We start from the raw sequence: 27,805 nt of genomic DNA on the forward strand, positions 1-27,805 counted from the left end.
TATTGCCCAGTGAGCTTTCTACCTGAGTGGAAGTTTTAACTCTCTTTTTAAACACCCACATTTTAGTCCATCCAAAATGGAAAAGTAAATTTTTGCAAGTAAATTATTAGGAATTATTAGACTTCTGGGATCGTAGATGGATAGGGCTATTATATTCGCCTATAAATGGCATGTCAGCCCTCAGGCTGCCATCCAGGGGGACCCTGTCCATCACCAGGCCCGCTCAGCCATGCTTACACCCCACTAACGCTGCCACATTGATGCTGCCCCTCTGATGTCGATTGAGCCTGTAGCTGCCTGTGGCTCTTCTGCTCGGGTGCAACGGCCTACTCGGATGTAACTCTTTTGCTTGGATGCGGCTAACCAGGAAAGAGGCTGTGATGACACTGAGTGGGGGGTGGGTGGCTGAGGGTGTGAGTCTTGGTGATGGTCTTGGGGGATATCGCTGGTAACCTCAAGGCGGAGGATAAAAAGGCAGACTCACCTTGAGGAAAACCTTTCAGACATCGTGGGCCATGAAGGTGGCGGCTTTGGTGTCAATCGAACCACTGTGGCTGTGGCTGCGCCAGATGCAGGAATATCTTCCCCTGGATGACCAGAGGTGGCAGCAAGACTTAAAACAAAGTCATCGCTGCTACCCAGTTTTCACCTGATGCCCCCCCTTCATGCAGTAAAAGATGCATCCAGAGCCTTGACAACATCTGTAACCTCCAGGAGGCTCTTATGGCTTCACAGCTGACAAGTGGATGCCAAACCCAAATGGCACCTGGCGGCAGCTCCTTATGTGGGGGCCCAGTTGTTTGGGGCACTGCTGGAACCCATTTTGGTCGACGACAAGAATAAGGTCTTGCCCACGGCAGCTAAACAGTCGGAACAGAGGCCTGCTCCGTATTATCATAGACCTTCCTTCCGCCAGCAGGACCAGGAGGCCCAACAAGCCAGGTATTTTCTTCCCCGTAATAACAGGCAGCAGGACAGACAGTCAGATAGGTCGTATCATAGAGACAGGTCCCGCTACCAACCCCAGGACAAGGGGCCCTTTCGAGGGGAAGGCGGTCGTTCCTTCCACAGAGGAATGTAATTTAGAATCGCTTCCTCCAATTGGTGGCCGCCTCACCTTATTCGCGGACTGGTGGGATTCCATCACCACCGACCAGTGGGTTCTTGATACCATTCGATTTGGTCTCCGTCTAGAATTCCTATCCCACCCCCCAAACAGGTTTAGGGTTTTCTCTCCTTCGAGGAATCCCGTTAAATGAAACCTCATGAGGTTGCCCATTCAACACCTTCTGGAGATTCAGGCTGTGGAACTAGTCCTTACAGACCAGGAGGGCCGGGGGTTTTACTCCAATGTGTTCATTCGGCCAGCCACAGGTGGATCTCTTTGCGTTTCCGAACAATGCCCACCTCCCCAGATTCATCTCCCAGTTTCCAGCTCGAGGGGCAGCGGACATGAATGCACTACGCTGCCAGTGGCCAGAGGGTCTCCTGTATGTCTTCCCCCCTTCTCCTCATTCCTGGGGTTCTGAGCCGGGTGGTCACAGAGAGAGCAGAGGTGATTATGGTAGCACCCTTCTGGCCTCGCAGACCAACTAGATATCTCCATAGCACCCCATTGGAGGATTCCGGGGAGGAGGTCATCTTGTGCCAGGGGGTCCTGTTCCACCCAGAGCCACAGTGGCTCCACTTGACCGGCTGGCACTTAAGCAGGAAATCTAAGGGCGACCAATTTTTCCGATAGGGTGATTGGAACAATCGTGGCCTCATGTAGACAGCCAACCACACACATACACAATGCCACGTGGGCCTCCTTTGTAACCTGATGCAGGGGGGCATGTGGTTCCCACCGAGGCCTCAATCCTTCAGGTCTTAAAGAGTTCCTACAGGATGGATTGGAGAAAGGCCTTTCTTACAACACCATCCATAGACAGGTGGCGGCGCTATCTGCAATGCTGTGGGGTGAGAAGACCAGAACACTTGCTCAGCATCCGGTGATCAAGTGGTTCATTAAAGGGGCTGCTAATCTCCAGTCACCAGTTGTCCAGAGATTTCCAACGTGGGACTTACTGCTGGTGCTCCAGGCACTTGTGGAGGGACTTTTCAAGCCCTCCACAAGTCAGTACTCAGTATCTCACCCTCAAGGTAGTCTTATTGGTAGCGGTCACTTCCGCCAGATGTATCTCGGAACTGAGTGCCTTATCGTCTAGGGAGGAACTCTGCGTGCTCTACAAGGATCATGTGGTACTTCGCTTGGACCCCTCCTTTCTACCTAAGATTAACACATCCTTTCACAGGGCTCAGGAGGTTGTGCTGCCGGACTTTTGCCCGGCTCCTTCCAGAGACAGAAAGCGGTCATGGCATAAGGCTGGACATCTGACGGGCCCTGCACATTTACCATTCGGTGTACCACTTCATTCCGACGTATGGAGCCAGTTTGTGTCTTTTAGATCTCTCCCCTTAGGGGCTAGGATTACCCTGATGAGAGCAGCTTTTGCCAAAAGCACCAAAACCTGGTTCAATAGCAATAGCAGTTAGACTTATATACCACTTCATAGGACTTTCAGCCCTCTCTAAGCGGTTTACAGTCAGCATATCACCCCCACAGTCTGGGTCCTCATTTCACCCACCTCAGAAGGATGGAAGGCTGTGTCAACCCTGAGCCGGTGAGATTTGAACTGCTGAACTGCAGATAACGGTCAGCTGAAGTGGCCTGTAGTACTGCACCTTAACCATTGCACCACCTCGGCTCTTATATATGCCCGTGGGATTACTGTGCTTGATTGGCCTCTCCATTCTTCCTCCATACTCCAGGTCCTTGGTTTCCAAATGAGATGCAAAAGTTGCTCTCATCAGAAGATGTAGATGTAGATGTAGATTTGTTTATTTATAGGCCGCCCTTTTCCCTGAGGGGACGCAGGGCGGCTTACAATCAAAAAAGGGAAGGGGAGTGTAGGACAATACCAAAAAAAAAAGATGTGCACAAAGTAAATTAGACAGTAAAACTCAACATTCACTCAGCATTCGGGAGGGGCGAAAATAAGATTATCCCCAGGCCTGACGGGCTAGCCAGTTCTTGAGGGCTGTGCGGAAGGCCTGGACAGTGGTGAGGGTACGAATCTCCACGGGGAGATTGTTCCATAGTGTCGGAGCTGCAACAGAGAAGGCTCTCCTCCGAGTAGTCGCCAGTCGGCACTGACTGGCGGATGGGATACGGAGGAGGCCAAGTGGTCCAAAGGACTTTGGACCACTGTGCTTCATTAAGACCAGGGTCAACACAGCCGTCTACCAGGAGATTTTGGAGCACTTCATGCTTCCTTCCGCAGACGAGCTTTATGGGGATGCTGACTTCATTTTCCAGCTGCCCATACTACCAAAACCTGGTTCAATGACCGTGGGATTACTGTGCTTGATTGGCCAGCAAACTCGCCTGACTCACATTGCCAAGAGAAAGATGAGAGACATGAGACCGAACAATGCAGAAGAGCTGAAGGCCGCTACTGAAGCATCCTGGTCTTCCTTAACACCTCAGCAGTGCCACAGGCTGATAGCTTCCATGCCACGCCGCATTGAGGCAGTAATTGCTGCAAAAGGGGCCCAAACCAAGTACTGAGTACATATGCATGCTTATACTTTTCAGAGGTCCGATATTGTTCTATGTACAATCCTTGTTTTATTGATTGCATGTAATATTCTAATTTTTTGAGATTGTGGATTTGGGGTTTTCATGAGCTATAAGCCATAATCATCACAATTATGACAAATCACGGCTTGAGCTATCTTGCTTGGCATGTAATTGAGTCTTATATATTAGTTTCACCTTTTAAGTTGCATTACTGAACTAAATGAACTTTTGCACGATATTCTAATTTTTCGAGTTTCACCTGTACATATATAATGGTCCACTAGGACGCATACCATATTGTTAGGAGTATAAGATGTACTTTTTCACCCTTTAAAAGAGGGTGAAAATTTGGGTCTTATACACCAAATGTAGTCACGCACACCCACCGGCTCCCACCCTTTGGCCTCTGCCTCCCATCTATTGCCTCCTTGCAGCAAACGGCCTGTTTCAGCTTCAGCATAGCTTGATTAGCACAAGCAGCTGATTGTGGGTTGGGTCGGCCTCCCACCATTAGCTGTTTCAGGCTGCAGGGATTGCCATTGCCTATTGCCGCCTCCACGTGCCCCATTTCCCGCCTATTCTGATTCCCGCCGCCCGGAATGAGCTGAAAATGGGATGCGGAGGCTGGGAATGAGGCGTGCGGAGGTGGCAATAGGCTACGGCAATCCCTGCAGCCTGAAACAGCTAATTCAGCTGCTTATGTAAATGCTAGGAGGCAGATCCGCCCCCCCTTGTGCTAATTAGGCTAAATTGAAACTGGCTGTTTGCTGTTAGAAGGCAAATTGCTGGGAAGCAGAGGCAGATTTTTCTTCTTCTTTTTCTCTCCAAAAGGGAGGTGCATCTTATACTTTGGAGCATTGTATACTCCAAAAAATACGGTAAATCCCTGTCACAGTGACTACTGTTCAGCCAGGTACCACCTATTCCGTACTTATGCCTTTGTTTTCAGGTAAGTACAGGAACTCTCCTTATCACTGAACTGCATCTTATGACTTAAGGCTCAGTATTCAACTCTGTCAAGGTGCTTCCGGATCTTGAGTCCATCTTCCAAAGTATTACCTATTCGTTCAAACATTTATTAAAACATTGTTTTAATTAGTCAAAGGACAAGAATGCACAATGAAGATTTGAAAAGCAAGACAAAAAAATCAATACAACATACAATCCTTTTTCCAAATACTATCACTATGTATCCCACTGTCAAAATGGGAAAAGAACAATTATTACATAAGGCTCTCATCATACAATTCGGTTTAATGATGGGGGTTTGTTGTGTTTGTGTGAGCCTTCGGGTCAGGGTTGACCGGGAGTTTTCGGGCACCAATTTCAGATGAGATGGAAACATCTACAAATAATACCAAAGTGATTCCAATATTCTCCTTCCCCATTTCTTACGCTGCTTTCAAATGACAGATGTTCCTTCCAGAAATAATCCTATTTCTATCCACATGGAATCAATTTCAGGAGAAACTTCCATTCTCCCGTTAATGAACATCTCAGGTTCACTAATTTAAAAACAAATTTCCAATATGTACAATCCTTAGCTGAGAATGATAAAAAACAGTAAATGATTGATTTTATGTCACTATTTTATTTCACTATTGATAGTTTTTGCACTTTTATTTTTCAAGAAATTTTCATAATTTTTATCTCTTTTAACTCTGAACATATGTAGCTTTTAGCAGACTGTGTAAAGAATATGCTTCAAAAATACTGATTTTATAATATCAGTGGTGAAATAGGCGAAGGTTGGTATGAATAAGAGTTATTCCCAATTCATCACAGGCTTCAATCACCACTTGGTCAGCAGCAGAACCGGACGGGGAAACAATGAACTGGACTCCACTCTGAGAAAGGAAAACACATTTATTAAATGAATCACTTCAATTGCTACGTTAGTAACATGGTTATTAAGTGAATCTGGCTTTCCCAATGACTTTGCTTGTCAGAAGATCTCAAAAGGGGATCACATAACACTGAGTCACTGCAACCAACCTAAATGAATCAGTTGCCAAGTGTCTGGATTTTGATCAAGTGACCATGGGGATGATAGAACAGTTGGAAGTGTAAAAAAGGGTCGTAAGTCATTTTTCTCAGTGCCATTATAACTTCAAACAGTCACTAACCAAACTGTTATAAGTCAAGGACTACCTGTACTCAACTCAAGGGCCCAGTTAGGGGATACACTTCTCTCCCCGTTCAGACAATACAAAGAAACAGGCACGTAACACCAGTATACCAATTACATTTCAACCAATATTCCCCAATGACTTCACCCAGTAGTTTCTTATAAACATGGAACACTATCAAAGACAGCATCTTGGGGCAGGACGTTGTAAGACTCCAGGCTTCAACCCACAGTCTCCTAGTACAAAACTTGGGAACATACTATTAAAAGCGTAAGTATTACATAAAAGTCCCACCCAATTCATAGAGCTGATCAAGGGGGATACTTCTGCAAATTGACCCAAAAGCCAGAGGAAAATCAAGTGAGAAAGACACAAATTGTTTCTCTCCTGTAAAAGTCAACCAAATCAAGGCCAATTTTTTCACATAACCCAGATGAAGCACAAGTCTTGGCCTTACAGGATTGCTTGTCTCTAAGAATGCTTTCAGTTGGATCACCACCACCCTCCTCTGGATTCCCCCTTACCCAGAAAAAGATATTTTTGCCTTTTGGCCCAGGACAAGGAGCCTCCTGAGAAGAGCAGTCAAAACACGGCCTCTTTTTGGGAAGGAAAACCAGCTCTTAAGAGCTGTGGTGGCATAGTGGTTAGAATACAGTACTGGCTACTTCTGCCAATTTGGCAGTTCAAATCTCACCAGGCTCAAAGTTGACTCAGCCTTCTACCCTTTCCAGGTGGGTAAAATGAGGACCTAGATTGCTGGGGACAATATGCTGATTCTGTAAAACCAGTCAGAGGGGGCTGTAAAACACTGTGAAGCGGTATATACCGTATTTTTCAAAATATAAGACACACCTTTCCCCCCCAAAAAAGAGGGTGAAAATCTGGGTGTGTCTTACAGACTGAATACAGCATTTTTGGCCGACCGAAACCCCACCCGTGCATAATCCTTTTTTTTTGTTGTGGTTGCAGAGGGTTTGGGAAGTCTGCAGAGTGCAAAACCTTTTTTTAATTACCTCTTCAAAATCATGGTACATCTTATATCCCTGTGTGGGGATTGCTATGGCTAGTGCAATGAAGCATTCAACCCCCTCTTCTAGATAGCTTAATTGGCCAAGATAACTGTATTATTGGGCATCATGGCAGCCTGGATCCACAGCTTACAAAATTTAGACTGTTCCTACAGACTACGCAAAGACTCCGGATGGATCTGAAAGAATGGCAGCACTTAACTAATTATGGATTTTTTGACTTTGAAATGTCTTGCAAATCTCTGCCTATCACATAACACAGCGGGCCTTTGATGGGCATAATACTAATCTGCATATAATTTTTAAAAGCTCCGTAGACTTGTTACTTGAGAATGCAGTGAAGCCTCAAGAAAGTCCTTTCCACCACCCTTATTGTAAGAGAGCAGGTGCCCAGATGCTTCATTCAATCTCAATCGCATTCTGGACATTAACCTGTTTGCTTTCCTGATTGCAGTATTAGCAAAAATCTCAGCATTGTCATGTCAATTGCCCATCATATAGCAGTTAGCAATAGCAGTTAGACTTGTATACTGCTTTCTGCCCCCTCTAAGCGGTTTACAGAGTCAGCATATTGCCCCAAACAACAATCTGGGTCCTCATTTCACCCACCTCGGAAGGATGGAAGGCTGAGTCAACCCTGAGCCGGTGAGATTTCAACCGCCGAACTGCAGATAGCAGTCAGCTGAAGTGGCCTGCAGTGCTGCACTCTAACCACTGCGCCACCTCGGCTCTTACCACTACATTCCATAATTTCAGAGGAAAGACTATTTTAATGTGTTTCCTAGTCCTGCATATTTCACCCCAAAATGGTAGGAACATTATAAATGAGTGATTTCAATCCTAATTACATCCAGACTGCCTATCCCAACACCTCAGGCAAAATCTAAATTAAGGGTGTATCTGTGATACGCTTCTATTAGTTTTACTTTAAAGGTAACTCCCACTGGTCTTGATTATAATCTGGAGTCAGGAGGTTGTAGAGAGGTATGCGGAAGGAACGGTGTGTTTTGCTTCTGTGGGCTGTCTTGCCAAGAATAAGAACCAAGTGTCAAAAGTGGCTACAGATTGCTGAGCTCAGACTAATTAGAAAAACTCAGCAGTCAATGAATAAAGGGGAAGTAAGCATAGGATGTATTTGTAATGGAAAGTTGCACGCCATTCCCGCCTTCATCACCTTTATTCTTCTCAGGAGGCCTCTGGAGAAGATGGGAATAACTTCTGGCTTTCTAGAGCAGACTCAGCATATGATTAAAAGGTCAGAGGACTCTCAAGTTCTTCTTTGATAATTCGTGGTAGGAGAAGAAACTTCTTTTGGAGGGAGAACTGATTTATTGAACTGGCAATGACTAACAAGATTTTTCTTTCATCTCCTTTGAAAGGTGTAGTCCAAGTTGGTAACATGTTTTTTTTTTTTTTTAAATTCACGGATGTCTTAAGTTAGTTAACTAAGGAACTGTGAATTTGGAAATTCAGAAGATGAAATGAAACTTGCATTTTGTATTATGCTATTTGTGCTAAATTGTCAAAAGAGAGACTACTAAGGGAGCCTGGTTTGGAATTGCAGAAAGTGATGTAGATATCAGCCGGAGACACATGTTACTGATCATTCTCTAATTAACACTAGTCCACAATCACCCCAGTGTGGTAATCTATCTTTCTTGCTGTTTTAAGTAGGTTTCAAAGAGCCAAACATTTTCTTTAGAGTCTGGGTAGCTGATTAAACAAGAATATCTTTTATTATGTGATTTTATCAAAAGATCTTACCTGATTTGCTCTGTCTACATTATCCCTAAAAGGGAAAAATGCATCAGAGCTTAGTGAGACACCATTTAATTTTCCAATCCAGGCTTTTTTCTCTCCTTCAGTAAGCAAACTGGGGACTTCCTCAAATTGTGCCTTCCACTTTGCAAAATCTTCACCCTGTAAAAATGCATTTTTAATCAGCTGCTAAATGGAGGAAATCTCATTCATATAAACATGGCAAATACAGTGTGATTGGTTTTATCCCCCTTTTTCCTAGCCCCATAATTTGAAACAGGGCTGTTCTAAGAGCTGCAGCATCAGTTTTTATGGCTGGAATGTATGATTATTTTAAGCCAAATGTCATAAGTTGTTTTTTTTAAACTTTCATGAGCTCCCAACTGCCTCAAGAAATCAACAACATTGGTTGACTTGTTTTATCAATTTCATTTAATGTGACTTATTTTTCAGATAAAGAACATTTGGTTGTCTTATAATCATTTCTGCAGAAAACAACAGCATTTCCTGTGCTTCAGTGCTCCCTCTGTCAACATAAACTTTTCTGGTAAAGAATGCTCAGAGAGATGGAGCAGTCCTGTTACTATCGGTTCTACAATGAAGCATATGAAGTAGGGAGCCAAGCTGTCAGATTTGGTGATCAGAAGTGCCACCGCCTTACGGTATTCCTAAAAAGGAAGTCGTGGCTCTTTCTGGGGGAGCATCTGTTGAGTCCTTAAGAATGAATTGACTGCAGCTAGAATTGCATTTGCACAACAAAGGAAAAGTAAAGAGATCCCTACAGATATAAAATATGATTTAAAAAGATCAGAATATTCAGAAATGGACAGGCTAACACTTACAATTAAGGAAAAGAAAGAAACTGAATACTTTTTTACCTGGGATTTATTTTATCAATGGTTAGCTGATAAAAACAGGAGTTAAAAGCAGGGAAATATAAGGAAAGGATCAATGATATATGGGAGGTATGTTAAAATGGATAAGTAAACATTATTATTATTATTGTTATTATTATTACACAATTGTATCACAGCGGCCAGTTGTTTCGCCGGATTTGGCATTGGTTACTAGTCGGGCCCCACCCAGGGGCCTAGGACGTTGTAACATATTTTCATAATATGCATGCAGATCCAAGCAGTGCGGCTTTTTGCATTTGACTGATGGGGATTTTGTCAATTTTTAACTGTTTTAAATGTAATTCCAGTGCTTTTGGAATAGCACCCAGTGTGCCAATTACCACTGGAATTACCACTGCTGGTTTGTGCCATAGTCGTTGAATTTCGATTTTTAAGTCCTGGTATCTTGCGATTTTTTCATGTTCCTTCTCGGCGACCCTGCTATCACCTGGTATTGCGATGTCTATGATTGTGACCTTGTTTTTCTCAACCAGTGTGATGTCTGGTGTATTATGCACCAGTATTTTATCCGTTTGTATACCGAAATCCCACAAGATCTTATTAATAATAATAATAATAATTATCATTATTATTATCATTAGTATTATTATTTGTGGTTAATCTTTGGTGAGATTCACAGCCTTTGGGGCTGGTTGGTAGCTCAACAGCTCGAGTCCTAACCAAGGACCAAGGAACTGTTAAGATAACGGAGGATATAAGCTGTTCCAAGTAGGGTGGTTTTTTGTAGAATCAGAATGTTCAAGTCTGATAAATTTAAAATTTCCAAATAGCGAGGTAGCCCTTTAGGTATTGCTCCAAGGGCTCCAATTACAATCGGGACAACACACAATTTTTTCCCCCAGTTGCTCAACTTCAATTTGCAAGTCCTGGTATTTTGTGATTTTTTCTTGCTGTTTATCTTCAATTCGTGCATCCCCAGGTATTGCAATGTCAATGAACCCTACTTTTTTCTTCTCATCTATGGTTATGACAGGTGTGTTGTGGGCCAATCCCAAAGTGACTCATTTAAATCAGTTACCCAGCAGGACACAGAAGGTGCCTGTGGCCCTGTCCAGGCTGCAACCAAAGGTGGCTTAGATGTGATGGATCTTCTTACCTACTATTCCATCTGTGTGCAAAAATGAGTGAGTGTAAGAACCCAAGATGTGAGGGGGGAAAACAGCTTTGCCCACATCTGCATGGCCCACATCTGCTTGAGCTCTGGAGAACTTCAAAAGGCAAGGGATTGCTAAATAGGGGGTTGGTGTGGAGAAGGCACAAGCGGCTGTGGAGACCCCCATGGGGTGGGAAGCGACCGTGTGATGCTGGAGTCTTCGCTACCCGAGGAACCCCATGTGCACTTACCGTTTTTTTTTGGAGTATAAAACGCACCAAGATTTTGAAGAGGCAAATTAAAAAAAAAAAGTTTTTGCACTCTGCAGACCTCCCCAAAATGGCCTGATTTTCTGGAAAAAAAAAGGCCTGTTTTTTGTCAAAAAAAAAGGGGCATGCATAGCCTTTAGGCGGCTTGTAAAGTGCTACTGGGGTCTGGGAGGGGGGGGGGAAACGAGCAAAAACCAGGCCCTTTTTCACAAAAACAGGCCCATTTTCTGTTAAAAAAAAGGGGGGGCATGCATAGCTTTTAGGACGCTTATAGAGTGCTCCTGGGGGTGGGGTTTCAGGAGGCCAAAAATGCTGTATTCAGTGTATAAGACACGCTCAGATTTTCACCCTCTTTTCTGAAGGAAAAAGGTGCGTCTTATACTCCACAAAATACGGTAAGTACCCATCATTCAATATAACATATGAATTGGGGAGGGCTGGGGTTTGTTTATTTAATGTGGTTCAGTTAACATTATGACCGTAATGGGTAGGCTTCATTACGATTGTACCTCGAGGATTACCCATATTTAGCATGTTCTCAATCATCGTTTTTAAAAGGCAGACACATTTTTTTTGCAGTCCAGATAAAATCTCAGGGATTAGCAACATCAGCAGCCTTTATGGGCTGATATGGAAAAGCTATGAAACTGGTACTCCCAATATTATTCTCTTATAGTAATCCTTCCAGAGGTATGTTAAATAAACAGAAACATCAATAAAGTTTTCAGGAAGATATGAGAAAAGTTGCCAGTTACCCATCCCTTCTAGAATTTAGCTGCTATGGAGGACCAGCAGAAAACAACGGCCTTGAGGGAGGCCTTCTAGACTCTCCCCCAGTGTAGGAAAAAGTCATATCCAATAGTCTTCCAAACCTTTGAAAGAACAGACTAACTTTGAAAGTACTCATTCCCATTTGATCCTAATCTCGCACAACCATTAGGGATGATGGATCCCTAAGCTTGTTTTGGATATGGATAACGTATTTTTGAAAAAAATAAATAACAAATTTCAATAGTCAAAACTCTTGTTAGGAACAAATGGTAACGATAATTAGGAACAAATGGTAACGATATGCATCAATGTTTTTTAGATTTGGCAACTTTGATGAGTAGCCTTCAATTCCCAGAATTGAAGCTGAGCTTCTCACGATTCTGGCTGGAGAATTCTGGGAGTCGAAGTCCACGTACGATTTGAGAGTTGCTTCTATTGATTGCCTTACCTCACCAATGGTCCCGGTGACATATTGATCAATAGCATTGGAAATCTCTGCTCTTTTTACTCCAGTTTTGAACTTCATGGAAAGCACTCGTGGGTGATGTCTGAGCCACCAGACATTGGCCTTGTCTCCAGCCAGGCGGGTACAGTGGATACGGGATTGCTGCCCTGCCCCGATTCCAATCACCTAAAACGCACGGAACGAAATAATTAAAAGGCACATGAAAAACTTTCTATATGCTTATTCATTATGCATCAATAAACGCCATGACAGTAGAGTCATATTCATTTATTTTTCCTTCCTATACATATTGATTACAATTTTACAATAGCAGAGTTGGAAGGGGCCTTGGAGGTCTTCTAGTCCAACCCCCCTGCCTAGGCAGGAAACCCTATACCGTTTCAGACAAATGGCTGTCCAGCATCTTTTTTTTTATTGAAAATTTTTTAAAAAGATTTTACAAATGTTTACCACCCTCCTCCACCCTCCCCACCCGAGCCCATCCCCCCCAACCTCCCCCCCCCGACTTCCCAGAGCAAATACAGGGTATAAATCTTTAACAATCATATTCTAAAATAAACTAAAAATAACTTGGCTTCGTCTTTCATTTGTGCTTTAACTCCTCTTTTGTTAATATATGCAGTGAATTACAATCAAGAAGATTTCTACAAAAAAATATAGAAAAACACTTCCAAAAACCTTTTGTAAAATGGTGAAAGAATTAGGTATTCAAGATGCTTGCCGAGCAAAGCACCCTGAGAAAAGTCAATATATATTTTACTCAGATAGATATATATGTCTTTGTCCAGAATAGACATGATGTGGATATTAGTTGAATTAATATGTAATATACGAGAGATAAATATTGAAATAAATACTTGGACAGATCATAATCTGATAGAAGTTATATGGAAGAGACAAAAGAAGAAAGTAAGGTGGACAATGAATCAAACAATTTTAAAACAAAGAATTTATACAATACATGGAAAGGAAATTGGACTTTTTCTTTAAAGAGAATAGAGAAGAAAAAACTACATTACGGAATGTATGGGACGCAGCAAAGGCATATATTAGCGGACTCACTATAACGTATGTGGGGAAGAGGAATAAAAAAAGAGACAAGCTTGAAAGAAACTAGAAGAGGAATATAAGAAGTTAGAGATGGAATTACAAAAAGAGCCAGAAAAAAAGAATTTAAAAAATCAATTATAATATATATTATAATTCAATATGCAATCAGCTAGTATTTTAAGATCTTTTTCGTAAATATGATTGTCAAGCACAATATTCCACATTATATACTTTATTTTTGAACCTACTGTCACACACTTAATATTTTTCTCTAATTTGAAAGGCATCCTTTTTACGTATGTTATTTTCAAGCCAATTATGTATCTTTTTGACTGACATCCATTCAATTCAGGGCCCAATTAGCTTGCCAATTAAAGATCTGGGGGTTCATCAATCGTTTTTGCTGACATCAAGATAGTGTACACCCACTGTTTATTAAATAAGTTTTCTTATTTAAAAAAAAAATAGATACAATTCTAATCTAAACCTTATTCCTGACCCACCTTTGCTGTCTAGTAACGACTGTATTCCAGGGCCTTGAGCATCATTAACCCCGACATGATCTGACACAGAATCTTCCTAGATAAAACCAGAAATCTGTAGTTCCTCAGGTCCTCCGTTTCCCTGCTTTGCAATTTGGCACTTCAGCCTTTCTTAAGAATAATTTTATTTTCATTTCAATAAATGAGGCCAGCCAATTATCAACCCAACCCTTTGGATACATTCAAGAAATTACTCTTTAAACCAAGAATGGCTTAACTTCACATCATCTTCCATGATGTAAACAGGTAAAACTAAACTGTCTTTCACCTAGTTAAAGGTCCCAGGATCACGATATAAAGATGGTGAGAAGGCTAAGATTGATGAGTGCAGTTAGATTTGAGCTACTGGAAGGAAGCTCGGAAGTCCACAGCTTCAGAATGCACAGACTGGGTGGGGTCGGATGATCCAGTGGTTCAAAATACGGAGGAAGCCTTGTTAGAGAAAGACGGCACCGTACTTTTGCACAGCATTTAACAATGTCTGTAAAAATGTTTAATTCAGATCTGAGAATCTGATGTTGGTGAGATGTTGTTGAACCCTGAACAAATGAATACGGATCATGCTAGTTAGAACCTGCGTGGATGACATTTGCTTAAATCAGTGATGGCGAACCTATGACACGCGTGTCAGTGCTGACACGCGTAGCCATTTGGGGTGACACGCACAGGATTTCATGCGATTCATCCTCGGCTCCTGCACGGCCGCCGAGGATGAAAGAATCTGTGCTGGAGGAACGGGGGCGGGCGGGACGTGTGATCTCCCCCGCCCACACTCACTTACTGTATCGCCGCCGCCCCTTTCTGAGCGCAGGGGCTGCTGGTAAGGCGTGCGTGCCGTGCGCACACCTGTCATCAGCGCGGCGAGGGAGGACCCGCAGGAGAGGAGCGCGGGAACAGTGCGCGCCTCTCTCCAGTCAGGCCGGCACAGAGAGTCTACTCCTGGGACTGTCGGTTACGACCGCACCACAGCAGGGAACAGCGGAGTGCCAACGGGAACTGTGAGCGCCATTATACATTTTTGTAGTTTAAACTATAAATTGCGCAAAATTATGTTTTTGTCGAAGTGACACACAACGCGAGTTATGCTCGATTTTTTGCCGATTTTTGACACACCATGCCAAAAAGGTTGCCCATCACTGGCTTAAATTATGAGCTTTTATAGAATCCGTAAATGCTCTTATCAGCGCTTGATATCCTAGCACTCCTCATGTTCTTGAAGACCATCTCACACAAGATGAAAACTGTTGTTGTCCAAGATAAAAATTTATGTTTGAAATGTTAGGAACAATTTTGTAACAGTAAGATCTGTTTTGAGAGCAATCGCTTTTAAAATTGGATATTAAATCAGGAAGAACAATAAGACACTCCTCCAAATGTCCCCATGTACCTACCTGTCCATTCTTGGCATAACAAACGGAATTAGACTGAGTATATTTAACAGCGATGGTGGCAACAATGAGATCTCTGATGGCCGAATCAGGCAGCTGAAACAAAGGAAGACGATTACAAAGGCACCGCGGGGTCTTTACAAATTGTCTTGGTGTGTGGAGTGTGTGAGTATGTATGTTAATGAATGAGCCCACTTTTTATTAATTTTAACTTTTATTCCCTGTTTTTATTGTTATAGTGGGGTGTATATGTTACTACGGCTGTTTGGTGCATATGAGGGGATTGAGAGTGCGGCCCAGGCCCCCCCCCCCCCACTGATAGATCCGGGCAGATTTGGATTTGGATTTATTAAATTTATAGGCCGCCCAATCCCGAAGGACTCCGGGCGGCTTACAGAAAATATGTTTTAAGAGAAGGGTTAAAAACAAACAGAAGAAAGCGGATTAAAAGAAACACAACATGCACCCAGTCTAATCGGGGCTGGACCTCGGTCAGGAGGGCAACAGTAAAAAAATTACTGATTGGGTAAAAAAATTACTTCAAAATCTTGGTGTGTCTCCAGTACATTTTATACTCCAAAAATTACGGTAACTAATTGTTCTTGAACCTGGCCTATCTGTAGTAGCAATCGATTTGTCAGGGTCTGTTCTAGAGAGAGACATTAGAGCAAAGTCTGCTAACTCTTTTGGGGCTTGTTCTTTAAAGGAAGAACTTCACTTCCCCGCTTGTAATTGCAGTCTAGTTCAAACACAAAGTGAATTTAGCATCTAATATTTCCAATTTTCCGTTCTCCTCCGCAGTTTCTGTCTATACAGAACTTGCACAAACAGAGCATAAATATTTTCACCATCTGGTTTATTAGCAATCTTACCCAGAGTTTTTAAAAGTGATTGTTAACATCCCTGTTGATAAGATATCCTTTTAGCAGCAGATTAAGCATTCCTATTGGAACTAATCCCATTTTCATTCAAGATAACTCACTTACATTTTTATTTTTAGTAACAATGTTTTTGAATAGTGATTGATCAATCACACCATCATTCCTTTTCTGCATTAGATGCAATCCAAAGAGTGTACGGATTTCATTTTCCTCTGGCTCAAAAGTTGGATCCATCTAAAATCAGAAAAAGATTGCACATCCTTGACTCATTATTTGGTACTAATTATTTATTATTTATTTAGTATATGGCAAAATAAAGTGTCAGCATAGACAGACAGACAGACACATATTGAAAATACAACATAGGAGATAAAATAAAGGTAAAACCATAATAAAATCACCATAATATGGAGCCATAGAATTGTAATGGGATGGATGTTATGATTTGATAGCTAAGGAAGCAAAATCCCGTGACCAAATGAAGCTTCAGAGGAAGCATAGGCATCAAGACTTGATGAATGGCGTGGGCGACGCCCAGGCAGCCGCTCGACAGATGTCTTCGAACAGAGCCTGCATGGACCAAGCCAACGAAGGTGCCACACTCCTCGTGGAGTGAGCGGTGATGCCAGCTGGCATCTGCACGCCCCTTGCCTAATAAGCAGTGGAGATAGCTGCCCTAATCCAGCTCCCGGTGGTGGAAGGCGTAACCCTGGACCCTAAGGAGGAAGGCTGGAAGGATACAAACAGTGCCTCCATGCGTCGGAAAGACATGGTCCGCCAAAGGTAAATGAGCAGCACCCTTTGGACGTCTAGTCAATGCCATGCCCACTCCCTGTCCCTGGATGAGGCCAGGCAGAAATCCAGCAGGACCACCTCCTAGGCCCTGTGAAAGGGCATGTTAACCTTTGGTAGGAAGGAAGGGTCCAATCTGAGCACCTCACGGTCTGTGTGGAGCACGCAAACATACTCCCTAGATGATAAGGCACTTAATTTGGATATATGCCTGGCGGAGGTGACCGCCATCAGGAATACCACCTTGAGGGTGAGATACTGAGTGCTGACCGTTCTCAGAGGTTCGAAGGGACCCTCCGTTAACACCTGGAGCATCAGTGGTAGGCCGCATGTGGACAACCGGTGGCCAGAGATTAACAGTCCCTCTAAGGACCGCTTGATCACCAAGTGTCGGGCAAGTGATTCCCCCACAAGCACAGTGGATAGTGCCGCCACCTGCCTATGAATGGTGTTGTGAGAAAGGCCTTTCTCCAACCCATCCTGCAGGAACTCTAAAACCTGAGGGATCGAGGCCTCGGTGGGACACACATGCGTCCGACCACACCAGGACACAAACGAGGCCCACGTGGCATTGTATATGCATGTAGTCGACTGTCTCCACGAGGCCACGATAGTTCCAATCACCCTGCCCTCCTCCTGAGGCCTTCCCCCATCACATGGGGACTCAAGCCTCACCACAGAGCGAAGCCTGGCATCCTGGTGGCCTCAAACCCGGGTGCTGAGTCCAGCAACTCCATACAGGCTGCACGTGGCCTCCATGAGCCGATCCAAGCACCTGCCAGTGCGCTCGGCTCCACCCATCGAAATGGAGACTCCCTCCACTTAAAGAGACAGAGACCAGGAGAGGAGAGGATGTGGGGGAGAGGAAAGTATCCAGGAAAAAATATTCTCAGTTCCAATTCAGGAGCTAACTAAAAAAGGTCTTCTCACCGGGTAAGACTGAGTTGAAAGAGGAGTCAGGCAGAGGAAGCAGAGAGGCGTGGCTTCAAAATCTACCCAATCTAAGGGCAGATTGGTTGTGGAGGCTTCCCCATTCCCTACGGAGAATAGAGAAAGCCATGGAAAATGAAGGAGTTAAATTGCTCTTGGACTTCAGAATCCAGACAGACAGGCACCTGCCACATAACACCCCAGGCTTAACAGTTGTCGATAAGAAAGACAAAAAAAGTCTTCGGATAGTGGATGTGGCAGTGCCTGGAGATGCCAGAGTCAAAGAAAAAGAACTAGAAAAAAATCACGAAATATCGTGACCTGGCCATCGAAACTACACGGCTATGGATGAAGCATGTAACAGTGGTACCCATTGTCATCGGGGCACTTGGTACCATGTCCAAGAATTTTACAAAACACATCAATGAATTGCAGCTTCCTGCAATAACACCAGCAGAACTACAAAAACTGTGCTACTCAGAACATTGTACATCTTAAGAAGGTACTTGGTTGATACCTAGGATGAAACTATGTGGATGGGGAGGAGGCTAGAGAGGTGGAGTTTCAGGGAGCTTATGTACTGGGGGATGGAAGATGCAGCCATGAGATGATCAACCAGGACTGATCAGACATTCAAATGTACTACATTAACTGTAGAAAAAGATTTGATGCTCTAGTAAAAAAAAACACCCTTGCAAGCAGTTTAAAGAGGTTTAAGAATGAGAGTTCATATTTTTTAGCTTCATTTGTATGAACACATTTGGAAATGGCAAATCAAAAAATCAGATTTTAGACTGAGGGGCACAATGGAATTAAGACAGGTATTTAAATTAATTATCCTCAAGAATAAAACACTGACCTGGAGTACACAGTAGCTGCCATTTTTCTTTTTGGATAGAATTTTGAGGGCTTCTTCATCAAAGCCTGGAGCCACAATCCCATCAGACACCTACAAAAATAAAGGTTAAACCATCAAATGGAATAAGGCAACAACGTTTGAGTACTGATTTTTACATAGCAGAAACAGAAAAATTTATGTACGGTACAAAGGAAGAGCCAGAATTATGCTACGGGTAATAAGGAGGAACTCAAAAGAACCAGTAATGATCGAGTATGGAAAGTGAAGGAGAGAAAAAATCAGAGGACAGGAAATGGAATGAAGAATTTGGGGGTTTGACTGACTGGTACTCTGAAGATCTTGTCATTTTGCTTAAATGTATGGCACAGATTCACTTCATCACAGTATAGTTGAACAGTGGAGGCAACTAGATTTGCAAAAGAGAGAGGTTACCCAATTTGCTTCATCAAATGTCCGTGTGTGTGGGGGGGGGGGGATGTTCTGTGGCTCAGTAGCTGAATTCCATGCAAAGTCAGGCCTTTGTTGTTGGCTGTGGGTCCAAAGTCCTCTCTTGGAATACACTTGTGGGGTTCCTCACAACTTGCACTGGAGCTGTTAAGCCTAGAAGTTCTCTGCACACTGGCTAGAGATTTCTGGTCTTCTAAGAAATTTTCTGACAGAGAGAGCAATCAACCAATGAAACAGAAGTTGCCTTCGGAAATTGTGGGAGCTTCATCACTGGAAGCTTTCAAGAAGAGACTGGACTGCCATCTGTCAGAAATGGTGTAAGGTCTCCTGATTGGGCAGGGGTTGGACTAGATGACCTACAAGGTCCCTTCTATTAATCTGTTTAAGTGTGCTGTTCAATTTCCTGCAGTTTGCTGGAGTCATCCGTCCAGAAAGAGCTTAAATGCTCCCTCAACTCGTAGCTGAGTTTCCTATTGTGGGAGCCCTTAACCAGCACTGCAGAATTAAACTCTTCTCCGCATCCTTTTCCCTTTCATAAAGTCCTTTTACAATTCCATATTTGAAAGTACTACTTTCCCAATTCCCACTCTGTTATAAATACCAGGCAGGATAAGACTAATTCTCTAATGTAGGAGCACATAATTACTATGGCAAGGGTCACTTTTAGAACCACAGGGTATGTAAATCAGGATCTTCTGATCTCCTGTACGTTTACAGCTTGTGTTTTGGTTGTTGGGGGTATGGACAAAAACTAGCCTTATTTGAGAGATTGAGGACGACAAAATCAACCTATTAATGCTTCACAAAGCTCAAGATACCCTTTTGACCCATGAAGTCCCCCAACTATTCCCGAATAAATCATTATTATTTATTTATTTACTTTATTAATAATTTACAAGGTGACTCTGGGCAATCATACCTCGATATAGTTATTTTCAACTGCAATTATGACTGTAGAAGAAAATGCCAGTTACTGACCTCCCTTGAAATGATCTTTGCTGTAGGAACATCACAGATATCAGATAAAGCAATGAAATCCCCAAAGGACGACATCCTATCAGCACCTGGGAAAAATTAATGTTTCCAAACTAAGAAACTCTCACTGGGTGAGACTCGTGTTATGTACAGAAGAAAGAAGACAGCAGCTGGATGGAACCTGCCCCAGGCTGGATCCAGCTCTAGAGCTTTAAAAGGTGTAGAAGCTATTTCTTTATTTGGACAAATCAGGTATTTTTTCAACTACTACTTCATAGCAACTGGCATTTATAAAGGAACTGAACAGCATGAGGTTGTCAGTCATTTCTGAAAGAGATGTGAGAGAATGCCTTAAACAGTTTGGCCAGTGCCATGGTCCCCCGTTATGCACCATCACACAGGACAAGGAGAGCAGCAATTCCAACCGGAACGTTAAATGAAAGTGTGGTCTTCTTTTGAGACCCCCCCGCTCACCTCTTGCTCTGGCATATGCGGCGGCCAAGGGCGTCAGAGTAGGGTACAAGTCATGCACCATGCAGACCCGGGCTTCTTCCTCGCTGAGGGGCACACCAACCGCGGCACCTGGCAAGAGAAAGAGAGCGAGAGCCGCTTGCCAGAAGGTCTGAAGGCGACTTCTCAAGTTACAAAAGTCTAACAATATTCCTCACATGTTGCCCTGAGACCCACTTAATAAATGCACATCATTACTTTTCATTATATTGTACACAACTTTATTAGAAAGTCAATTTCTTTCGCCAAAACCCTGACATGTTTTTTTTTACAAGGCCATCTCAGAATCTCAGGTAAGTGTAAGGACTTGGAGGTTCGCTGCTACCTGCTGGGCTGACGTGCTTGAAGGAAGAGGCAGCGGAAACGCCCAACGCCCCCTTCAGCTCCCTGACCAGCTGCCAGGCGTTCAGAGCATCACACAGATTTATAAACCCCGGGGAACCATTCAGAACTGCGAAGAGACGAAAAGGCTCACTCAGCTATAGTATATACATTATAATATTATATATTTCACAAAGTTATGTACATTGGCACATGATGTCAGAGACATTTCCTAGAATGTATAAAGATACCGTATTTTTGGACTACGGGACGCACCTTGTATCCAAAAAATACAGCACTTCAAATGTATTTTGAAATGGGAACAACATGAAGGGACATTTTATCACTCCTAGTGTAAAAAAGCTAAAAAACATTAGATCCAAATACATGCTTTGACACAGAGAATTTTAAAAATTAATACTGAAACCAGAAATATTCTTTTTAGGATTAATAGACAGCCATATATTGGAACAGAGTAATCTGGACAGTTACTGATTTGGGTTCCAAGCAGGCGCACTTTATCGCTTGCTCAGGGTTGCCGTCTGCAAAGAAATTAGTGAAAATGCTTGTGAAACACACTTATCGCCTGCACGGATTGCCCAAGAGGATCATTTCACACCTTGGAGTCCAGTTCACAGCCACGCTCTGGAGAGAGGTCCTGAGATCCATTGGATCCACACAAGAACTGATTCATCCCAGCATGAACTGCGCAGCAGAGAGGGCCAATGCGGTGGTGGAACAATACATCCGGTGTTACGTGGACTATCACCAAGGCAACTGGTCAGACTTGCTACCCTTTGCCGAAGTGGCGTACAACAATGCGCTCCACAGCAGCAGGGGATTTACTCCTTCCCAGATTACCAGTGGCATGGGATTTCTTCCCATGCCTGAGCTGCCTAGAGAACCTCCCTCCTCCATGTCTCTGAATGAATGGATGGACACTCTAAAGAAAGGATGGGAGAACACGAAGAAGGCTCTAGCAGATGCAGCAGAAGCCTTCAAGAAGCAAGCTGATAAACACCGCTCGCTCCAATCCCCCTTCCGTGTGGGGGACAAAGTTTTTGTGTCTACCAAATACATAACATTAAGAATGCCTAGCAAGGAATTTGACCGATGGACTGGGGACGCAGCACCTCTTCGGACCTCCTGGCGCCTGGCTTCGGAGGCTCCCCAATGACTGCCAGCAGTCTTGGGGCGTTAAGGCGCCCCTGCAAAGCACGGCTATTGGCCAGCGCAGTCATAAGCACACAGGGAAGACAAGGGAGGAGGTGGGGAAGGCAAGGATGGAAAATTCTCACACCGATTTTAAGAAAATCAGGAGCCAAGAAATAAGTCTCCTATGAGGCCGATAGACTTAGATTAAACTGGGAGCCAGGAAGTGAGGCAGAGGGGAATGGCCTCAATTTAACCTCAGTCTCAAGGCAAATGGGGTCTGAGAACATCCCATCGATGACTCCTCCCACAGGGTCCCCTAGGAGACTGGGGGTCCTCGGGGCACTTGTTCTGTTCTTCACATGACAAAGCTTTAGCCAGACCATCAATGTGCTGTAGCACTTACTCATCAAGGGCTGAAGATTTAAACTCAAAAACATAGGCGGTTTTAAGCTTAAGCTATTAGGGAAATGAAAACAATGGGTGTGACCTACCAGATAGAATTACTGTTACTACATAGCAAAGTCTTTTGAACAATACTGCTGTTTATTAATGATCCTGCTGAAGTGCCTTCAAAGTGGGGATTCTGAAGGCCTCCTACCTGAGAGAGGGAGTCGAGGCCCTGAAGTATAGAGTTGAGCAGGAGTTTGATGGGGATTCATGCCGTATCTCAGTGGAAGTTGAGATACTCCTTTGCTGTACTCTTTCCTAAAGTAGTCGGAAATTGCTGTGTCGTATTGAGCAGTGTGAGTAAAGGCCTATAAGAAGCGGGAGGGAGATGCAGCTGTCATCAAAGTAATGAAAATATGAAAATTATCTGTGCAATAGGCACATTGCATAGGTTGCCATAACACTTTACCTTTAAAGCCAACTGGCGCCGAATTTCCAAACTGGTATCCTTATCAGAGGAGTTTTTCATTTCTTTTGCTATATTAGTGTAATCCCCAGGATCACAAACAACTGTCACCCGGGCGTGGTTCTTTGCTGCAGCTCTCAGTAAAGCAACGCCTCCTGTGATAAAAATGGAAGCATAGAAAATATCATATTCGGCACAGAAGTTATTGAAAAAGGTCAAAGGAATGGTCAGACTTCAGCTAATGAGAAGAGAGGATTTATCAGATCAAAGAAAGAAGAAAACCACCCTCTATGATACCCAAGCAAAGGATTAAAAACAAAAAGTATTTTGCACCACTGGAGTTCATACTGTTATTGCAATACTTTACTATCAGCATATATTTGAAAAAGGTTCAAAGTAGTAACGATTTTCATTTCCACAACTTATTTTGGAAGACAACCTGCAATGAGTTTCTTTCAAGAAAGCTGCCGATAACGTTCTCTTTCATAAGATGTAAGGAGGCACAAGAGGTTTAGCTACCTTTCAGTTCTTACTGACCATTAGGAAAGTACCAGGAAGAAGAATATTGGAGAGAGCTATCATGTAATGCTTAGTTCTTGAATGAAATTGTCAGAGCCCTAAAAGTGATACTGCCATTCCACTGGGAGGAGGAGGAGGGCCTTGGAGTCCATTCATTAGCAGTCCCTGTGACAACTGATATTTAGGATGCCCATGTGGGACGTTTCACTTTAATGCCTAACGGAAGATAGCCATGGAATGTATGTTTATTCGGTTCTCAGGGCAGTTGATAAAGGAAACATCTTCACACTTGTGTATTGGTTAGAATTTGCATTTTAACAAATGGGAGGGGTCTCTACTGCTTTAATTCTACTTGCATTGCCTAAGGGGATTCAGTTGTTGCTTTGAATTTAATGGCTTCCATTCTTCTTAATAAAAGGTTCCTTTTGAAATACTCTGTTTCAAGAGCTTTCACTTTCTTAATTTAGTAGAGGAGTCCTTAGAGAAATCTTCATTTGGATTTCAAGCAAAACTGAATGTAAACAGGAATCTTGGATATTAACAAAGTGAATTTCAAAAATAATATGTAGACAGAAGTTAATGAAAGGAGCTGAATATGGCAAATTGTTTCAGGAAATGAAGAAAAGTTAGCACTTTTTAACTTTATTTTTGTTCACTTCTACCCATTTCATCAGGAAAAGAGAAAAGTGCAACAATAGTAGGATTGAAATATGACCACTGACTATCTCTTGGCTCTGGATGAGTTAAATCTCCTATCATCAAATCAAGAAAAAGAGACTCAAGAGAGCTAATGAGGACAGACTGGAGGAGCCAGGAATGTTTAGCCTTGAGAAGAGAAGGCCGAGGAGGAGGAGGGACACGACGGTGCTCTTCAAATACCAGGGAAAGACCAAAATTCTGCTCCACAGCGCAGGATGCAAAATTATGGATTTAAATTCCAAGAAGACAGATTCCAATTAAATGCTAGAAAACAATTCTCACAGCATAAGTAGTTCCATAGCAGAACCATTTTACCTTCATGAAGCCATGCATTGGGGGTGCCCTGATTTGAGCAAAACATCCATGAGCAGAGGCTGGACTCAATGACCTACATGGCCCCTCCTTCCAACTTAGTTCTAAATCTTTCCTTAGCAGAGTATCACACAACAAAACGGGAAGGTTAATGGAAGGAAGTATATATGAACACAATATGTAAAGAGTGCTTTCACTTAAAATGTGATGGTATCCACAAAGCACTGACTCAAAGCAAAGTGTCTGCAACATATAGTCCATGCTGACTTACCAATATCAATCTGTTCAACAGCTTCTTGTATAGTGACATTTGGGGAGGCCACCGTTTTGACAAATGGGTAGAGATTGCAAACTACAATTCTAGAAAAATAAGCATGGAGTAACTTTAAATTATATTCAAAACACAGAAGTGCCATTTGCATGGCCCTCTGCCAACACAAGAATTTTTTTTATCATGTCTCAATGTAACGCAACTGTTATTTTATCCCTGCTGTGGCCGATGAAGTCTTATGCTAGTCTTATCCTGAATCATCAGATGAGAATTATTTTAAGGCAGTTCAAGACACTGGTGCTCTGGTGAGGGGGATCTTCTTATATTTGTGCCAAGTATGGCTAAAGTAAGAGCACTACAATAAACCAAGGTAAGAGCAAAATTCTGTGATCCTAACTCACAGACTGCCCACATTATATGCTGCTTCTAGAATGTTTGTGAACGAGGGAAAATAAATATAGAGGGAATAGTCTCCGTAATGATAATTTCTCAGATACAGTGCAGTTCCAAATAGGATCCTATTCATCGACCAGCATTAAGGGGCTTAATCCTATTGAAAAGTCTTTTGATCCTTTTAGCTGCAAATGGATTTGACTTTGAATATTGAAAAAATCTTTTTTCAGAATATTGAAAATATTGAAAGGTTAGAAAAGTCATACTCTTAACTTTTACTTTCACCATGACTGCCTTGAGTTATAAGTTTCCAAACTCCTGGCCTCCTGGAAGGGCCTGAAAGCTCTGTGTAGTATGTTGGGAGTAGCTAACAAGGTAGAGAAAATCCCCAGCCTGAAGCTACCCATCATCTTTGTTTCTTAGTTTTTCTAATTAACTCAGTTCAGTTCAGTTCAGTTTATTAAATTTATATGCCGCCCTTTTCCCCTGAAACTCTCCTAACTTTAATTTCATTCTTTACTTTTTTACTTTTTATTATACCAAAAACCAGTCAGGGTTGCTGTATTAGTGAGATGGGCACATAAACATTTAATAAATAAATAAAACCGATATACATTTTATTTCTATATCTTTCTTGGAATACTTGTGATTCCAACACTGAATCCACCAAGTATAATCTTTTCTTTCAATATTGGATTAAAGAAAAGGATAAAAGTTATGCGGTGGCAGACTAAGGAAAGTAAGAGGCCAAAATCTCTGCATCGAAGCCTGGCCCTGACACTTTGTCCTCTTCTTACGTCTGAAGTTGACTTAGATGTTGAAATTCAAATAAAGCCAGGTAAACCTCCAAAGGGCATATTTGCCAATGCTTTAAAGCAAATGATGAGAAGTCAAGATTTGACAATCTCTTGCACAATTACAAATCCCTCCCTACTTTCACAAAAAAAACATCCCATCAATTCTGTCCATTCACAAAGAGAGAAGAGAGGTGCTTTATAATGAAAAACCTTTCATCTCTATGCAAGTTAACTTCCATCAATTGATATCAAAGGTTGACTTTATAATTATTTATTAACCCCCAACTACCCCTTTTACCTTACAAGGCTGAAATCCAGTCTTTCCATGTCAGCATTATCTTGTGGAATGTCACGAGCCAGGATGCCTAGATTGGGTGGGAGGAAAAGAAGGAGAGGCTCAGAAAATGTCAGACAGTCCGGTCCCTTCAAGCCCTTGCTAAAGATGGCCAACGGGGGATGGCAGTGGAACAAGGAAATGATTTAAAACAGTTGGCGTATGAAGAAAAAAAAAGTGCCATCACATTCCCTTGTAAAGGTTTTACTCCTGAAAGCAAGATAGCTTCTTCTCCTTTAATCCTAGCCATCCCAATATTGCTTGAAACAGACCAAGAAATTGTATATTAAAAATGTTACTGGAGAAACAATATCTGCAAAGCACACTATTTTAAGTTATTCTATAGAAGATTACTTTCAGCCTTTGATGTGTGAAACAAGGTATCAAAAATAAAATGCCTTTTCCTGTCACGCACATCGATCCTGCTGAAAAATGCATTCGCATGGAGGAATCCTTGATGACAACTTTCCAGTCTGAATGGATGCAGCTGGGACCCAAGTTAGCTACGTGAAGAACAGCAGTTTTAGGCCAGCCTTCTCCAGCTGACTATTCCTGAAATGACCATTGGCTGACCTGGAGGGTCCTTTTCTGTATACGCTGCGAGGAGAGTCCAAGCATGGGTTAAATTCTGCCTGACTGCCCTGGACTGAATTGAAAGAACTTTAGCCGTGTCTCCTCTTCCGGCTCCTCAGATTCTTTTCGATGGAGGCATGGACCTGTAACGCTGTTCGAAGGTGGTTCCATGGAGTCTGTTATTAGATCCAGTCAAATAGATTGCATAAGTCAAATTCGGAAATGAAAGTCACAAATCCACCTCAAGTCAGTCCAGATCAGACACAAATGGAAGCTGTGAGGGAGACCATAGGATGGGGTTGGACTCTCCTCACAGCATACAGAAAAGGACCCTTCAGGTAAGCCAATGGTCGTTCTCCTGTACGCTGCTTGGAGAGTCCAAGCATGGGATATACCCAAGCTAAATGTCACTAGGGCGGGAGGAACGTGATTCGGTGGTCTCTCCAGAGGCATGGATACCCTGAAGGTCCCAACTCGTCCAATTTGTAAACTCTAACAAATTGGGATGGTGAGGCCCATGTAGCTGCTCTGCAGATCTCTTCTATGGGCGCTTGGGTTGCCCAGGCTGCTGTGGATGTGGCACTTCTTGTAGAGAGGGCTGTGATTCAGTGTGGTACTTGCTTAGGCTGGAGCTGATAGGCAAGGGCGATGCGAGCATGCAACCATCAGCCGATGGTGGCGGAGGTGACTTTACACCCCATGGTAGCAGGTTGAAAAGAAAAGTGATTCCGATCGCCTGAGCGCCGCAGTGCGCTTGATGTATTTGCGAATGGTTTGATGCACATCCAGTTTGTGCCATCTGCGCTCCATAGGATGTCTTGGGTGAGGACAGAAGTCTGGAAGAATGACTTCCTGGCTCCGAAAAAACCAAGAGTTGACCTTCGGGAGAAATGAAGTATCTAAGTGGAGAATGACCCTGTCTGGGGACACAAGTCCTCTCTGACTGACAAGGCCACCATCTCCGAAATCCTATACGCCAAGGTGATCGCGGTCAGGAATACTGTCTTGAAAGTTAGGTGCTTCAGGTCACAGGTTCGAATGGGCTCAAACGGAGACTCAACCAGAGCCTGTAGTACCACATTCAACTCCGAAGTCGGATATCGATGAACGACCGGGGGCCACAAGTTGGAGGCTCCCTTCAGGAAGCTGCG

General features: G+C 43.0%; 1 protein-coding gene across 1 annotated transcript in view; it reads right to left on the minus strand.

Moving 5' to 3' along the window:
- Positions 1–5,193: 5,193 nt before the first annotated feature.
- Positions 5,194–27,805, minus strand: part of ATIC (5-aminoimidazole-4-carboxamide ribonucleotide formyltransferase/IMP cyclohydrolase) — a 28,795-nt gene continuing 6,183 nt past the window's right edge. Inside the window, exons 4-16 of the mRNA XM_087706242.1 lie at positions 26,046–26,112; positions 24,558–24,646; positions 22,760–22,911; positions 22,502–22,658; positions 20,753–20,878; positions 20,392–20,499; positions 19,921–20,006; positions 18,496–18,585; positions 16,020–16,148; positions 15,037–15,129; positions 12,036–12,218; positions 8,544–8,699; positions 5,194–5,469 (exon numbers count right to left, since the gene is read on the minus strand). Of these exons, the coding sequence (XP_087562368.1) occupies positions 5,350–5,469; positions 8,544–8,699; positions 12,036–12,218; positions 15,037–15,129; positions 16,020–16,148; positions 18,496–18,585; positions 19,921–20,006; positions 20,392–20,499; positions 20,753–20,878; positions 22,502–22,658; positions 22,760–22,911; positions 24,558–24,646; positions 26,046–26,112 (1,556 nt within the window). The 3' untranslated portion in view covers positions 5,194–5,349. The remainder of the gene's footprint in view (positions 5,470–8,543; positions 8,700–12,035; positions 12,219–15,036; positions 15,130–16,019; positions 16,149–18,495; positions 18,586–19,920; positions 20,007–20,391; positions 20,500–20,752; positions 20,879–22,501; positions 22,659–22,759; positions 22,912–24,557; positions 24,647–26,045; positions 26,113–27,805) is intronic.

The sequence above is a fragment of the Thamnophis sirtalis genome, unplaced genomic scaffold (genome assembly GCF_051295495.1).
Source record: "Thamnophis sirtalis isolate CommonGarterSnake01/CBP01778 unplaced genomic scaffold, rThaSir2_p1.2 scaffold_1, whole genome shotgun sequence".
Lineage (NCBI taxonomy): Eukaryota > Metazoa > Chordata > Lepidosauria > Squamata > Natricidae > Thamnophis > Thamnophis sirtalis.